Source organism: Cylas formicarius, unplaced genomic scaffold (assembly GCF_029955315.1).
Source record: "Cylas formicarius isolate icCylForm1 unplaced genomic scaffold, icCylForm1.1 PGA_scaffold_3__17_contigs__length_32017465, whole genome shotgun sequence".
NCBI lineage: Eukaryota > Metazoa > Arthropoda > Insecta > Coleoptera > Brentidae > Cylas > Cylas formicarius.
The window spans coordinates 23,261,700-23,279,400 of NW_026844326.1; the positions used below are offsets into that span (position 1 = coordinate 23,261,700).

General features: G+C 35.4%; 1 protein-coding gene across 1 annotated transcript in view; it reads left to right on the top strand.

Annotated features, from left to right (window-relative positions):
* Positions 1–888: 888 nt before the first annotated feature.
* Positions 889–17,701, top strand: part of LOC132698924 (matrix metalloproteinase-14-like) — a 176,653-nt gene continuing 159,840 nt past the window's right edge. The window contains exon 1 of the mRNA XM_060665252.1: positions 889–1,370. Within this exon, the coding sequence (XP_060521235.1) occupies positions 1,239–1,370 (132 nt within the window). The 5' untranslated portion in view covers positions 889–1,238. The remainder of the gene's footprint in view (positions 1,371–17,701) is intronic.

Sequence of the window (17,701 nt, forward strand, 5' to 3'; positions counted from 1 at the left end):
CTGACCAGAGGCGTGCGTCTTTTGCACGACCTGTCCATACCGCTGGTGTTGCACAAGCTGCCATTTTAGAATGTGGGTTCCAACAGATAGATCATCCTCCCTATAGTCCAGATGTACCGATCCCTAACGCCCCAAAAGAACTAGAAAACGTCATATCGCCAGAATCCCAGGAATCTAATTCCAGCCCAGATTTCAGCGAATCCGAAGTGTTTAACCAGAGCGAATTAAATGATTTAATTAGAGACTTGCACCTTAGAAAGAATGCATTCGAATTGTTAGCGTCCAGACTTCGTGACAAGTATTTATTGGCACCTGGCGTCACATCAAGCTTTTACCGGGATCGCGGAAGGGCCGCTAGTGTGATCCTAACTAGGATTTCACTTTTTTACAGAATACAAAAATAGATTATTTTAGGATTATCGTTTCTTTTTTAATATTTGCTAAAAAAAGTTACGTGGTATAAATAAATGCATAAATTTTTTGAAATCAGCCTATCAAAATTACATAAAATCAGTTTTCAAAATAAAAACATCTGTTAAAAAGTTTAATTTTTTGACCTGAGTTATTGAAGAAATGTGTGTGAAAATTGCATCACATCTATCTATGCTTACGTTTTACAATTGTTTTACGTGACAATGCTCATAGAGACGCTATCCCGGGTCATTCGTCCTGTGGAAGGGCCGCAACCCCAACGAACCTCGCAGTTTCAGCGTAGCCGCCGGTCTTTTAGAAAAAAAACACCCTTACAGCTGATCGCGATATTGTGACGTCGCGAAAACGCAACGTCCCGACGTCGCCGCACGCCCGTCTGCGTCACAAAAGGGTGGGTAAACCGGCGGCACCCAAACAGCTGAACGACGACGGCAGAGCCAACGCCGACGTTTTCATTTTCAGTCAGTAACCGCGAGGCAGGCCGTGCGCTGCCGTTTTTCCCGCCACGCACCGGCAACACACGCCTTTGTTTTTTCGCCGCGGCCGCCTCTATAAATCCCGAGAAAGAGCGCGCACGGCGACGGGAAAAAGGTTGCGGTCTGCGAAATCGGATTTCCACGCAATATGCGGCGCGGCAAAAAGAAAAACCGACAGCGTTCCTGAAACAATATCGGTCGTTATCGCACGGGAGATTAGAGCAAATATACCGTTCGGTTACGCGTGGCGATTTAGATGCAGGTGGCGGCGTATCGTCGTAAACCAGAGCTTGCTTTGTTTAAAGAGCGCGCTGCCCGCCCTGTCGCAAAATGTGCCGCGATCGTCGCGCCAAGTGCCGAGTTGCCGTCGCTGTGTTTTTGTTGGTGATGTTGCACGGTCCTTCGTGTTTTTGTACGGTCCGGAATGGGATTACCAAGAGGGACGTGCTTGACGAGAATGTGGTGAGTTTTTGAATTACGCGCCAACCGCCACTCTGTCGGCGGCGTATCTAACTAACCATCCCCTAAAGTGGGAATAACCAAATCTTCTAGAGTATGGTATAACTCATTTAAAAGTAACTATACTTAAAATTTCTCGAAACTTTCTGGTCAAGTTACTTACAAGGGGCAGATAGACTCCCAAGGCAGTATTTCGATCGCCAATTAAAATTGGAGGACACTATGGAAATTAAATATTTGCCTTATTAAATATTGGGTTGCGCAGGTGAACTCGGTTTTCCTATCTGTTGCAAAATCTTATTCCAAATACTCTAAAACGCATTTTGCCCGACTTCCTTAATAAATAGAAAGAAATTTGCTTTCAGGCTGATCTTGACTTCGCTCGACATTCTTACTACGCGATGTTTTACAATGGTTTAACTATTAGTGATTGTTTTCCAGAATACCTAAACACTAATTTACCATTCCGCACAACCAGTATTTTAGTTCAACTTAGATCAACGAATAATTATTTCACAAAAGTCTGGTATACAGGTTTGTCATATAAACTCAACTATACTGAATTTTGTACTGTATGTAATCTCCACGAAAATGAAACTCTGTTGTACGTACTGTTCAAATGTCCTCTTTATAAGAGGTTGGAAGTATCCGGTTTAATGATGTGGAATTTTCTGTGGATAAACTGGATAATGTTACACCTGTATTGGATATCTGTTGAAGGTTAATATCAATTCTAAAACTTAACGCCTTGCCTTCTTAACGGATTTCAGAAAAATGTTTCAGTAGTTGACCATAAAATTTTAGAGATCATGTTATAAGAATACTTGTATTTCTTTATAAGCAATAAATAAAATGATTGAAGTAAGACTAATTGTTTGTCACGCGAGCGTGTGTTAATAAAGTCCATACCCGAGCGGAATGTTTTAGATTGTTATTGTTTTTGTGCTGTAAAAACAGAAAATGTATTTATTTTAATCATCCATTTTTGTTTAATTAATTGAAAAAATTGATCACTTTGCTAACTTGATAAACTTAATAATCCCTAATCAGTTTCCTTAAAGGTTTTGTATTCAACGTATCCTACAAAAGTAATAAAAAAGTTCCCCTTAGAAAAGGTGTCACCCATTTTGTTACAAATTATTGAAAGTTCTTCCGCCATAAAGTTTTTTTATTCCTTTCATCCCTAACTACTAAATGTGTTAACAATTAATTAAATTAAACAATTTGTAAATCAATTAACAAAAATTCAAACAATCCGCACCCATAGCTCTTTCCAACTTGCATCAATTCTCTGGCAAAAATAATAATTTTGTTAATATTATTCGACGATCTTATAGCAGTTTCTTGATCTGCATTCAAACATTTTAAAGGAAATCTTTTTTAAATAGAGCCTATCGAGCCAAATAATTTCTCAGACTTCCGGGTACTACTTCCGCGTCTGTTAATGAGATCGCCACTAATTTCGTATCTAGAACACTGCAGCACTATATGATATTAGCTGGTCTTCCATCGCAAACGGGTTAATAAGGCCAAACTAAGCAGTTACCAATTACACCAGCGACGAGAAAGAAATATTAGGTATACTTTTAATTGTACGGTAATGGTAATAAGCCCAATAATATTTTCCAAAAACAGGGGTATGGAAAGAATTTGTTATGATAATGGTATTTTTATATGTGTTGGTACTTTTTATGCTTTGTGAACTACTCAACAGAATCAGCCTTGTAAAACAATTCCAGGAAGAATCCGAGTCACTCGGAGTATCGTAAGTAAAACTCCAAAGGAAAAATAGAGAATACTAAGCGCCCATTTGACATCAAAAGGATCATGCGCAAGGTTAAGAAGACTACAACTTAATTGCGATATAAATAATTCTTTTGCCAAAATGTTCTATATTTTTCTTCTTTTGCTTCCTTTTTTGTACCCCACGTCCTCTAACATTAGCCATATTAAAGCTTACAGTTACAGCCAGAGTCACTGAGTGACATCTGACGGCATCATCATAACTAAGGTCAAAATATCAGTGACTAATGTACTGGAAGTAGCTCGTTATCGAAATCTTCCACATTACGCATCATCTGGCAGACCGAAATTTGTATGAAATCCTTCATTTTGTTTCGATATCTCACTGTGTTACATTCCTCTTGACCTTTTTGCCATCAGCGTATCAAAACTTCCTTCCTGTGTATTACTGTAGCGTGGATGGTAGAGCAACTCTACTTGCTTGATCTATCTAATCAAGTAGTATTTAGAACTATCTTTCTATTTTGTGTTTAATTATTTTTTGCCTCTGCAGTGGTGTCATCTGTGTATAGAAAGTTGGAAATCATTTTCTCTCCATTAGATACTTCATCCTAACCCCGACCAATATACCCAGTTTACCAGCGCCTTCCTCGCCGCAAGTGGTGAGTTAGCAAGGAATTTCCTTAATAATGTCAGCGCATTTCCTGCTTTCCGGACCAAATCCATATCTTACGATGAATCACGCACGGACCTGTTTCGTTTGACCGTTTTAAAAATAATTACATTTATCTATTCGCGCACATTAACGGTTATTCATTTGTTTAATCGGACGTGCTAAATCAGGCGCCACTACGCGGACGTGCTATGGGTGCGCGAATTGCAAAACACTGTCATCGCACTTTTAATCGATGTTTCTCTTCTTCCTGCTGGCCCAGATAAATCGTATGACAGTTTATTCACCCCATTTCGTCATATCGAGGATGCGCCTCCGTCTCCGTGCATTTTGATTTTGAGCCACGGGAACTAGCTATAGCTTTGCCCATTAAAATTCATAAAAACAAAATACCCATCATCAAAATAAATCAATTTCAACTATTTTAGCTAAAAATCAAAAATTTTAACTGATTTGATGCTGACTGATCGGGTTATCATATTATGACATAAGAATTTTAAATGAAATGCTCTATATTTTATGGTGGCAATCATAATTTAAATCACTTAAAAATCATGATTCAAATTAAACTACTTTTTTTTAAATCCTTAAATTAATAGACGAAGATCTAGAAAGTAATGATGTAGTGTCATAAATGTACTTTTATCCTTTTTACTTACTTTATATGTCGTACTTGTGGATCTGGTTAAATGGTTGTATTTCAGCTATTAAATTTCTTTGTTTTGCCCAAATAACTTACTAAATATCTCATTAGGAATTTCAAAATGGTATAACCTCAAAATGAGGGTAACTACTTACCACTAAATAGTTACTGATTTTCCACAATTTCTAAAGCAGCTTCACTTCTTACAGGTTACGAAACACACATAAAACAGCCTCTTAATTCACCACAATTCATTAAATTCACTCAAGAAACTGTCAACCAGTCATGAGAGTAAGTGCAAAAATGTGATCGTTAGGTTTAGAAAAACAGGATACAGAGTTAGCAATAACCATGACATAACTTCGAGGAGAACATATCTATTTGGTTTGGTTTTTTTGTTTGACTAGCTATAACTTCGATATTGCCTCGCCGTCGGTGGAGTTTTAGCAAAGCGTCATTTTTTCAAATTTTTGTTATACAAGCTGCTGTAAGGGAAAATTTGCATTTTTTGAAGAAAAATTTGGAAAAGTAGTTCAACATCTCGGGATATTTCTGCCATTTTTTTGACACATCGCGATATTAAAATTAATGAGAAATCTAATTTTAAGGAATGGAACATATAAAAGCGGCGTGGTAACGTATGCGACTTTTTAAACTATGGCCCCCAAACATGCAACATACTAGTGCATTTTTAAATATATGGTAAATCCATTCTAGCCTACCTCGTCGCTCTGTGTGGCCTCGGCATTATATACGGCAGTACCAATGACAATACTAATCGAAGTAGGCCGATGTACCAGCTTTATCAGTCGGCGGGGCTATTTGATAACCTCATAACCGTTAGCGTGTGTGTGTTTATGCGTGCGCAAATGCAGTTTGTTGACTTTTTACGACAATAAATCAATGAACTTATTTACGATAAAAAAATTCCTGAAGTTAAGGCCGGTTCCAGACGTAACGCGATTTATAAATAAAAAGGCGAGGCGTCCGGATTTTCTTTTGGTATATTTAATCCTATAGAAATCTTCAATTTTATTTGACAAAACACTGAATACTAATTTTTCACAGAAACTTCCACAGGCTACTGTAGTACTTTTTACTTCTTCTCTATCAGATTCCGTGAAAAAATCTGTCACCCCTCATGATTCTAAAATTCCTCGTCTCTATAGACAACCAAAACAAACAAACTAGGGTTACCCCTTCGACCTATTGTCAGCACCATTGGTTCTCCAACGTATTCTTTAGGAAAATATCTAGCTTCTATATTAAAACCCTTTACAGGGATAGTTGCGCACTTAATTGTGTTCACTTCATTGAATAATTGAAAAGCATTACATTAGATGGACAAGATATTCTGGTTAGTTTCGACGTAGAATCCTTCTTTACTAAAGTCCCTATTCCTGAAACTCTCAACAACATTTCAGATATATTAAAATCCGAAATCTGCAACCAAGTCTTCTCACCTTAATTGAAAATTGCTTGTCTGGAACATCTTTTTCTTGTAACCGTCATTTTTGAACAAACGTCGGGAACAGCTATGGGTTCTATGTATGGCGGAAACTGCTCTGGACACCTTGGTCGAGAATCCCTAGTAGATTTTCTTGGAAATTTAAACTCTAACATACTACAACCGACAACTAATAATAACAGCCCATTCTTAGATATTCTTATCAATAGAAAGTAAGACCTAACATTGAGTCACTGTGTTTACAGAAAATCTACGCACTCAGACCGATACCTTAATATATTTTCACATCCTTATCCGGCCCAAAAATCATCGGTTATAGACTCTCTTGTTTACAGAGCTGTAAAACCTATTTCAGCCCTAGTCACCGAACCCAGACTTAAAACACCTTACATTTGCCGTTCTCTCTAATAATTTCCATATTAAAGGTATTATGCGTTCCATCACAAAATACACTTCACCACAACCTTCTAATAATAATGAGCCCGAAAGCAATCCCGCACTTATCACTGCTGTCCTTCCTTACATTCAATATATCACTAACCACATAACAAAAATTCTCAACAACCACAAAACCAACAAAATCAACATCAACATCTTCGATCCCTCGGCAAAGTTCCACTTGAGATGCCAGGACTTTACAGCTTCCATGCATATGCGGCAAAGACAGAACGGGCGAAAAATATCAACTAGGCTCAGCCTTAAGACTAAGACAAACTCATCAGCAATTGTCGAACAAAATCACGAAACCGGACATAAATTTTTTTTCTATAAAACTAAAAGTCTTGCATGCAATCAATTCTTCTACCAACGAAAAATCCTAGAGTCTAGAGAAATTTATAAACAACCTAATTAACTCAACTACAACTCAGGTCTTTACCAGTCAGCAATATGGGAATCAGTCGTCCGAGACGGCGTTTTTGCCCTTTATTTAGCTCCGCCCCCCTCAAACAATATATAAGCAGCTACAGAGTAAAATGCGAGCCAGTTTCACTCAAGCTCTGAAGAAACCAACAAAAGCCGATGCAGGAGGAAGCGCTGAATACTAAATAAATCAGATAAAACCCATAAGCGGTTTCAAAATTAATAAATGTTTGTTTACATTCCAAAGATCTAGCAAGGTATTACTTATCAGAGATAATACCCAATGCTAATAATTTATTTATTTATTATAAACCCACGTCATAAACAGAGTTAAAAATACCAAATTAAAACAGTATAATCCAAGAAACAGTAAGAGAAAAATACGAATCAACTATAGCCAACCAACCTACTAACGTATTAATCAAATCTGTAAAAATGCTCCAATTAATATTTTCATTATTCATATATATATAAAGAAATTTATTACATAACACTTGGAAGTGTTCTGAGGTCCATGATGCTGCATATCATTGGAGTTACCGAAAAACACAGGATGTTGCATAACTGGTCCACGAAAATATAAACATTTTGCATACACAGCAATATAATATTTAATACTTTTTACAAAACTTCTGGATTCCTCTGCATCGGTTTTTGCTGAGTCGAACTTGCTAACGTTTCACCAATCATCCTGTTGGCTTCTTCAGAGCTTGACTGAAACTGGCTCGCATTTTACTCTGTACATGCTTATATATTCTTTGAGGGGGCCGGAGCTAAATGAGGGTCATAAACACCGTCTCGAATGACTGAATTCCATATTGGTGACAGGAATAGACCTGAGTCGCGGTTAAGATTGTTGTGGTTGTGTGCGGCAACTGCTGATCGCTTTATTTCTCGTAGTCTTAAGGCTCGTTCATGTCCTTTCAGTCTAGTTGATATTTTTCGTCCAGTCTCTCCAATGTATGCTGCATATGCATGGAATGCTGTAAACTCCTGGTATCTCAAATCAAATTTTGTCTTTGACGGATCGAAGATGTGGAGAGATTTTTGGACAAGTGGCAATCTGGGTTTGACATTATATTTCTTTACAACTTTTGATGTGGTCAGTGATTTTTTGAATGTGAGGGAGGACAACAGTGGCAAGTGTGGGATTGCTTTCGGCCTCATTGCTATTGGAAGGTTATCTGGGTTCGGTGACTCAGGCTGAGATAGTTTTACGGCTCTGCGAAGAAGAGAGTTGATAACCGATAATTTTTGGGCCAGATGGTGATGCGACAATGCATTAAGGTATCGGTCTGTGTGGGTAACTTTTCTGTAAACACAATGACCCAATGTTAGGTCTGATTTTCTGTTGATAAGAATATCTAAGAATGGGAAGTTATTAGTTTCTAATTCAATGGTAAAACATATGTTAGGGTGTGTAAAGTTTAAATGTCTAAGAAAATCTATTAGGAATTCTTGACCATGAGGCCAAACTACGAAAGTATCATCGACGTAGCGTTTCCATAATTTTGGTTTTATATGGGAATTGTCGAGAGCCTTCTTCTCAAAGGCTTCCTCCATACATATATTCTCGATGGTTCCGATAGTGGAGAACCCATAGCACTTCCTGACGTTTGTTCAAAAATGTTCCAGACAAGCATTTTCAATTAAGGCGAGAAGGTTTGGTTCTAGATTGTCGGATTTTAGTATATCTGAAATGATATTGAGAGTTTCAGGGATAGGGACTTTAGTATCTAATGTAATGATTTTTAATTATGGAGTGAAAGGAATTAAGTACGAAACTATCCCTGTAAAGCGTTTTAATAAGGAAGTTAGATATTTTGCTAGAGAGTATGTTGGAGAACCAATAGTGCTGATAATAGGTCGATATGATCGGTCTGTGAGAATACTTGAATCTTTTCCTAGTATTCATTTTTGTTCATGACCACAGCAGCATTTCATCTATCTGCTTTTAGGATTACGATGTCGGCATCAGCTTTTAGAGATTTTAGAGCAATGCATTCAGGCTTTTCAAATCGAATTTCATTAGCTGTTTGAGATGGCAATTTGTTTAGGATATACTCGACATTTGAAATGATTTCCTCTTTTCGGATAATACGTGGGACAAGGACGAAGTTGGAACCTTTCGAAAGAACTGATTTTTCCGTTCCCGAAAGTTGGTGCGTGTTTGGTAGTTGAGAAGAGTTTGATTGTTTCCCTAGTCTTGGCGTTAGTTAGCGGATGACGAATGGTGGATAACGTTATGCTCTCTACAACCTAACAAAAAGGTCAGAGTGCAGAGTAATCTTACCAGGTCAGTAGCCTGTGGAAGTTTCTTTGACTAAAAAAAATACATCGAAACAACTTTTGTCTTAAAGTTTTTTTTTTTTTAACAGGTTCTGAGATCAGGTGTCATTCCATAAAAACGGTCCGCCCTATACAGATGTTACGCCATTTTTTATTCTACGAATGCTTGTGTCGAAATGGGCAAAACAGATATGTCGTCGCCGCGCAATAACCACGGCAGGATGTCTGCGGTCCAGAACTTTCTAATTAATTGCGTTGGTGAGGTCTCGCGTACGGCAACATCCTCTACAACGATTATCGCTATTTTCGGGTATATTCAGGCGTGGGGCCCGCTTAGCGAAAAATATCGAATGTCCTTTAGTTGTTAAATACGACCTTGAAGAGTGGGACGTTCGTTTGCGCGTAGGAGCCGGGTCAAAATACGATTTATTTCTCCAAGGAAGTGATTATTTGAGAAAGAACAATTCAATTAGATCATTAGACGTCACAAGTTTCTGTTTAATGATAAAGTTAATTGGTTAACAACATAAAATGTGATTGGCGATGTTAAAGCCGCCTAAGTTGGATTCGCCTTCTGGATAACAGCGTGGGAACATTAGAAACAAATAGAATAGCATAGAATAGTTGTTTATTTTTGCAAGTGTTTGGTATACTTGTAACTTGTAACTTATCTAGAGTAAAAAAAAATGCATATCTTTGAATATTAAACGTTGAAATGAAAAGGGCCTAACCACATCACACTCTTAAACTTTCTTACAGGCTGCAAATCCTAAATCGATTTGGACAGCCTATTTAATTCTCTGGGGATAAGGTGCTTGGCGCTTCTTTTGTCAAAGTTCAGGTTTAATTTGTCTTTTTTTATATAATCTTTGATTTCTTGCCCAGTTTTCTTTTTCGTTCATTGTAAGTAATGTTTTCTTTTTGAACGCTTTACCTGTAAGCCGTCGGAAGGATGGTTGCCTCCCATTCAGGATTTACTTTTCAGGTTACAACCATTCGCTTGAATATGTGTAAGGTTTTTTATAGTTTTCAAAATCCTTATCTGTATAATATTTAAGCCATCCAGATGTGAGTTGCGCGCCGCTCCCCATCCCATAATTCCATAGGTTGGATGAGAATTGACCAAACAAAAATACAAGTTTTTTAACATTTAAATCCATTTATTATATACCTCAATCTCTTTGCCAACTAGATAATGTGCATATCTCATTGCATGTGTTGATCTAATATAACACAACAATATTAAATATAAATGTGTAAATATATAAAATACGTAGTGTCTAATTACACTTTTGGGGGTGATAAAAAGGGTGCAGTCATTAGCCTTCATAAAACCCAGTGACCCTTTTTATTGGGTGGTATTATAGGTAGTTAAATTGACCTCAAAAGAAAATCATTCTGGAGATATTAAAAGAATTAAATGTGCCTCAAATATTGAGTATTTTCAAAATTCTTAAAAGGACACTCACTTTTTTATATATTCTACCTTTTTTCTTATTTTGCGTCGAGAAACCCGCTCCTGGGCATGTATTAATGATTCACCCTGTACATGGATTCGTTTTGGTTGAATTAGCTTCTTTAATAGTATATGCAACACGCTAGATAAATGCCATTTAAATCACGAGTTATTAAAGATCAAAGAGGAGAAGAAGTCGAAGAAGTCTGTTAAATTTTTGGGTATATTTTTGCAAAACATCTCGAAATTATACACTGAGTGACGTGTGACGTGATCGTTCACAATTGGAAAATATCAACACGACTAAAATCTATCGAAATCATCAGATCGCTCCTAACCCATGACTTAAGTACCGGAAACGCTCAAATAGGCTCGCGACAGTGTTTAATAAAACTGATGTCTTGAAAGCACTAGTAAAAAAACAAAATTGGATCCAATATTTGTTTGGACTGACCTCGTATATTTACCCTCGTATTTTAATTATGCTTGAAAAGATATAAAAGAAACTGTAATTTATATTTAATGATAAAAAAAGGACAGACATCAAAAAAGAAATAAATAAAATAGTAACAGTAATATAAGTCAATTATACCACAATTTAATAACATTTTCTAAATTAAAAAACAAATTAACTTTCTTAGCAAAACAATATGAACATCACAGTCAAAATATTCATATAGATTTTATATTTACATTCATTACGTACATATTTAAAAGTTCTACTTATGTTTTCATTTTATAATATTTGCATCTAATTTTAGATTCTTCATAAAAAACATGTTTAAAGAATTTTGATATTATTGAACATCCTCAACCCCGAGAACGACTCAAGCATTAGCATATTTAAAGATAAATTGAGATACTCCTCAAATAAATAAATCAATATATTGAGTTTTGAAACACCCTATATTTGAAGTTAGGAGAAATGCTGTGCACATTAAGTATTACGATTAAAATAATTTTGATGACTGACAAAACTTGACAGATCTAATTTTTCTTTTATATTTTTAATTAAAAACAGATAAACTTTGGTAATTTAAGCTTTATCGTTCTATTAATCGATATTGACAACCCGCTACTACAACGTATCATCGCATTATCACGTGTGTATATTATAATCTTGTCTTATTATGTATATTAGCTTCTTCGGAGTTGCCATTCTCTGATCCGGTTATTTATGAACAAATCGAAGTAAATATGATCACATTATAATAATTAGGTTTATGAGAACGCGGAAATTCTATGTTGAGGCCGTAATCATAATCTCAAAGAGACCGATGTTTTTAAATTACATAAATTGATATATTAATCTTTGATTTAATTATAAAGCTGAGCTAGTCGATTAGCTGAATCTACCGTCACCGAAATTAACAAGACCAACACTCAGGATATTGGTCCACAACTAACGTGGATATGTGTCCGAATATTTTGGTAGTTTAGAAATTAACCTACTTGTTAAGGCTATCAATGTTTAGGCGGCGACGCCATTTTTGCGCAGACCGTCCCTATGGCTTTCTTCCTCTGAGTCTTTCATTATTTTATATCGTTGCTAACCTAAAGTATTGTATGACTTCTTGGACGTCACTTCTCTTTTATATTCTCATTAGTTTGTAAGTCTGTCAGAGTAATTTCCAATATGGATCGTAATACCTTCATTTCTATCGATATTATCATAAATAATATGTTCGAGTTAAATGATCAATAGTGCAAATGACCGTCATAGATTATTTATTCATTCGTTACTGATTAGCCCACAGATAGATAGATAGAAAAAAAAAACAATTATATACATATGTATACATACACATACGAGGTTAGCGCCAAACTTTGTCTTCGTTTAAATATTGACCTTAGTAGACTGCGAAAAAAAAATGAAGTCTTACGTCAAATAGTTTTTTATTGACAGCATTTTAAACAAAACGTGTCCGAAAAAATGTCGCAAATAAAGAAAGGCTGGATGGTGTGTACGGCCAAAGTTCTCCTGCGTATTCTGTAGTGAAAGAATGGACGAAACGTTTTCGAATGGCGCAGGAGTCCCTTGAAGATGATTCAACATCTGGTCGACCAGTGGAGGTCTCGGTCTTTTTTGTAATTCTGTGGGTCGGAACCGAAGCTTGTGATAGAAACTATTGTGATGGGAGATGAAATTGTGGTTCTCTATTATGACCCTCTATCTGAAAAAGAATCAATGGAGCGGCGTCGTAAGGGTGAAGCACTTCGAAGAAAATTCAGCCAGTCAACAAAATGGTGATGGCCACGATCTTTTGGGATTGTGAAGGAATTCTTTTGATAGCTAATACCACTGTCAATGGTAAATATTACGCAACATTATTACATAATTTGGACAACTGACCAGAGGCGTGCGTCTTTTGCACGGTAATGCGCCTGTCCATGCTGCTGGTGTTGCACAAGCTGCCATTTTATAGTGTGGATTCCAACAGATAGAACATCCTCTCTATAGTCCAGATATGGCCCCCAGCGACTATTATTTGTTTGGATAGTTGGATATATGAAAGAGGACTTACGTGGACGGCGGTTTAATGACGAAGTTGAGTTAAAAGAGGCTGTTTTAGCTCATTTTGCAGACAAACCAAAAGAATATTTTTTTAAAGGGATTGAGAGATGTAATAAGTGTATTGAAGTTAAGGGGGATTATATTGAAAAATAATAAAAAATTGTTACTCTACTTTGTTTCTTTCATATTCAGGCCGGGAAATTTTGGCGCTGCCCTCGTACATAAATGGTTAGATAGTCTACAATAATAATAGGTATAGGAACGTAATATATAACACATAAAGAAAAGAAAAAAAGGAAGATACCGAACACAATCAAAAAGTGGAAACCATCAAGAATAGGGTAATCCGGTAACCTATCTTCTGTTCCTCTGCAGAGTAAAAAAAATGTTTAAAAAAAAAATTATTTTGGTTTTAAAATTTTTAAATAGCAAGTTTGTGACTTTATTTGGAATTAAATTGTATAAACTTAGATCAACAGAGTTTTTCAAGCTTTTAGTGTATTTAAACTTCCTAGTCCGAAGCAAATTTGAGGACGAAGTGGGGTATTTATGATTATCTGACTGAACCGAAAACATATTTTTTGAGTTATGGATTTCTAATCCGTGTGATACATGTTCTGGTAGAGAGATAAGAGGATAATACTGGGCTCCAAACTATAAAATTCCAATTTTCCATTAAAATTGACTGATACAGTCAAAGGCTTTTATTTATCAAATTGTTTGACTCAAAATAATAGATTATAGATTGGCACAACTTTAGACACTTTAAAAACCTCCTATTGCATTGCAGCATTCTTTAATAATCCTACTGTACAAACAATAAAAGCCTAAAGCTTTTGAATTATTCAAAGACATTATGACCTGCTCGACTCAACTGAAGAAACCAGGAAAAGTTTGAAAGAGCATTTAGGTTTAATCAAGTTTTGCATCAACTCAGATGGCCTAGCAGGAGTTTCGTCCAAAGTGTCTAATATTTTACGCACCACAGTAGTAGTATGCAGTATGAATAAATCTTTCGTTAAATTACATTTACCTGTGCTACACCTCTCGATGTTAATTAATTGCCAAGAATCTTTGCTCTTTTTTTGGATAAATGTAAATAGTTCGTATAAGCCAGTTATCTTGTATTTTTATTTCATTTTGATACTCCCTTTTGTATTTTGTAATTGCATTTTTTGTAATTTCCGCTATACTACTGAGACTGTCGTTGAATTGGAGATTAAGGAAAACACAGCAACGTCTGTTCCCAAATGTTCTTCACCAAGGCAAATTCAAAATCATTAACTTTGGTGCCAATTGTATTATAATTTAATGTAATTGATGATTGACGATACCTATTAAATTTTTCATATTTTTTTCTAGACTACTTTCGACACTCTATTTTATTATTCGACAATTGCAAATTATGATTATTAGACTCAATTTGAATAGCAATGGATTTTTAATTTGACATTATCATAAAAATGTCCTATTAAATATTATAACAACTCCAAAACTCAGAAAGTTTCCTAACTATAAAAACTGTTATGAAAGGTAAAATTTCCTACAAACCTCTTATGAATATTCATTACCTAATATAGAAGCTTAAGCTTCGAAAAATATTAGTTTGAAAGTCTGTTGGTCCATTTGAGATGCTTCCTAAATAAGTCGCAAGGTAATATAGCAGTTGTATTGTAAGAATATGTCTGCAGTCGAGATATGCACAGGAAATGGCCAAAATATTGGTCGGTTTTCTTAGAATGAATAATATGCGTTGGTCGTGTTGCAATTTAAGAATATCCTGTTCGTCATCGGGTTGTAGATGTGGTTTTATGAATGGACGATGACGCCGGTTAATCGAAACCCGAAAAAGGATTACGTGCGTGCCAAGGATAACACAGTTAATTCATATCTGAAAGCACGTATGCGCTTGATCAGCATTAATATAATAGTCATCTTGCTTTATGCCATTTGCACAATTTGGATACGTTAATTAACTAACAATAAAAATTAAATTTTCAACAAACATACACAATGCTCAGATAACATATAAAAATGTGTTACTTCATATAAACAAGTGGTCTGAAATGCTCCATTTCAAGTGTCAAAAACTTTAGTTATATTTTGTTTTTTTTTTCCTCCATAAGATCCTAAATAATAACAATTTCTCTGTACTCATTTTCAAAGCTTAATGGATTTTTCTGACACGCCCACAAAATGAATTACTCATTCATTCATAAAAATAACAATAAATGTCCAACTCCAAAAACAAAAATAAAATTTGGGCAAAAATATTTAAAAAATCGCTTATCAGATACCACCCTGTAAACCTATACATAAACACTTATACCTCGGTCATTTTTTATGACAGATACCAACAACTATACATTAATGAAAATGGTTAATAAAAAGTGCATTTTTTTAACAACCCCAATATACATGATTGCCATATAAAATAAGAATTGTATGCAGTGTGGGAAAAATTTGAGCACTCCACACTGCACACTTAATTTGTTAAAATAATTATTAAGAAAACTGGGAAAACATGAAATCTCCTTTGAAAACAACTGATGAATAATAATGAAGTATTTTTATCTATTTTAGTACATTTGTGTTCACGATTTGAGACAGTTCAAAGTCCCTTTTGCTTTCTTCGATTGGAATAAAGGACAATTTGAAGGAACCGTTACAAAACACATCAATTGACACAGTAATTAAGATGTAAACTGATTTACAATATATTTTTCTAAATCTGTCGAAATCTGATTTCTCTTCATTACTTTAAGCTTGATCGTCAATCCGCCGAAGCCGGTACTCGCTTCTCTCGCTGTTGGTAACTAGAGGCGGAAACCAAGCAAAAAAATAAACACTCCCGATCTCGTGAATTAATGTTATTTGTTTAAGAGGCAAAACAGATATAAAACCTTTCGTACCGGCGCCATAAAGTCTGCCTTATTCGTTGAAACTGCTTTGCGATTCCGATTTAAAGTGTCCGCTTCAAAGTCTTGGAAGCGTGTGGTTGCAAACTTAAATACTTACAAACTGCGGACATGTCTGTAATTTTTTTTAAGGTTGAGAAAACTTTATTGTTCAATATGATATCTAGCCCAACCTAATGTCTGGCATGGGAGACTTTATCTTTTGAGATTGGTTTAGTAAAATCTTATTTGTATAAAAATGCACTTCTTCTTTTGGATCACATATTGCGGATATTGGAACGAGCGTGATTGTTGTGATCATTGATTTTTTTCGTTCTTTTTTTCCCGATAAATCTTACATCTAATACTCAAAAAATGGATCAAAGAGTTTCAAAAGAGTTTTATTTATAAAATAATGATTGCGCTAGTGCGTATACAAACCTACATTCATGCGAGTATTTTTTGTTTATTTACAATAATTTTAAAACTATTATTTGTAAAATAAACATATATTTATTTATTATCTGTTTGTTTATTACTAGAAGTTAGAGTTTGGATCGGTATTTCACACCGGCTTTGTTTCACGTGAGTGCATCCCAAAAGAACAGAAAAACTATTATAGTTTCCGGCATCGAACGTCCGTTAATAAATTATTCAAATCAACACTAATCTTTACACCTACCAGATTCATTCATAAACCTCCTTTACGTGGAATTGACTGCGTTGGTGTGTTCGAGGAGACGATGCAGAATTTTAAATAAAGCTAGCGGCTTCGTTTGCGATATATAATGGTTATTTGAATATTTATATATAGAATCCGAGGATTTTGAACCTCCGACTATTTGCAAACAAGACAGCGTGACTGCGAAGGTATTTTATTTTGCACGTCGGGAGGAATTTCTCATTTTATTTTGCAATGGAATATAGATGGATAAATAGTTTATTAACTACCTTACAATAACATTGTCGGTAGCAAGTCATACAGAAAAAAAAAGTTAACACATAAATTGTTTATAACATCCCATGGTATATGTCTATAGCACAGCATAAACATTAAATTTCAATCAATACACAGAGCCCCACACAATTGATGCTTTCGTAAAAAAACTTGCTCTAACAATAAACACCTACCCTATAATAGCCCTTCCTTGAAACAAAACTTATAATTTTATGTTTAAAGTTTGTCTTATTTCAAAGTTTAAAAAATGGTGGCAATTTCATGAAGAGTTTTTTTTTTCGATTATGGAAACCTATATCTCGGAAGGGCTAAATTATTTACACCTTGGTTATGTGAATCCGAAACCCATGGCAAACTGAAAGTCTTGGAGTTTATCATTAATAAACAATGGCATATCCGTAGTGAATTTTTTTGCATTCTAAATATTTCAGTGGCATAAGGGGAGATAGTGCACAAGATGGTTGCATAACTTATACGTGAATGAAATAAACCAATGTAAGTTGATTGATTTCAATACTTCAAAACTTACCATTTTAGGACCTTGCCTCAAGAGAAATAGGGTATTATTAAGATTTTTGCATAGTTTTACTCTTCGTTTTTGATTCGTTACCCTTCAAGACTACTTGAATTAATAAACGTTGTCGTCAGCAATCAGTACAATTTTAGTGTCGGTATTTCAAGCAGAGATAGCCACAAATTGTTACAATCGCCCCCTGGTATTGGTTCGTAAACAAGTGCAAACCTCGTCTCGATACGTAATGTGGTTTTGGAGTCTAAGAGACTTTCGCATTTTGGGGATGGCTCCATAACCTTTGTTTTTGCGAAAATTTT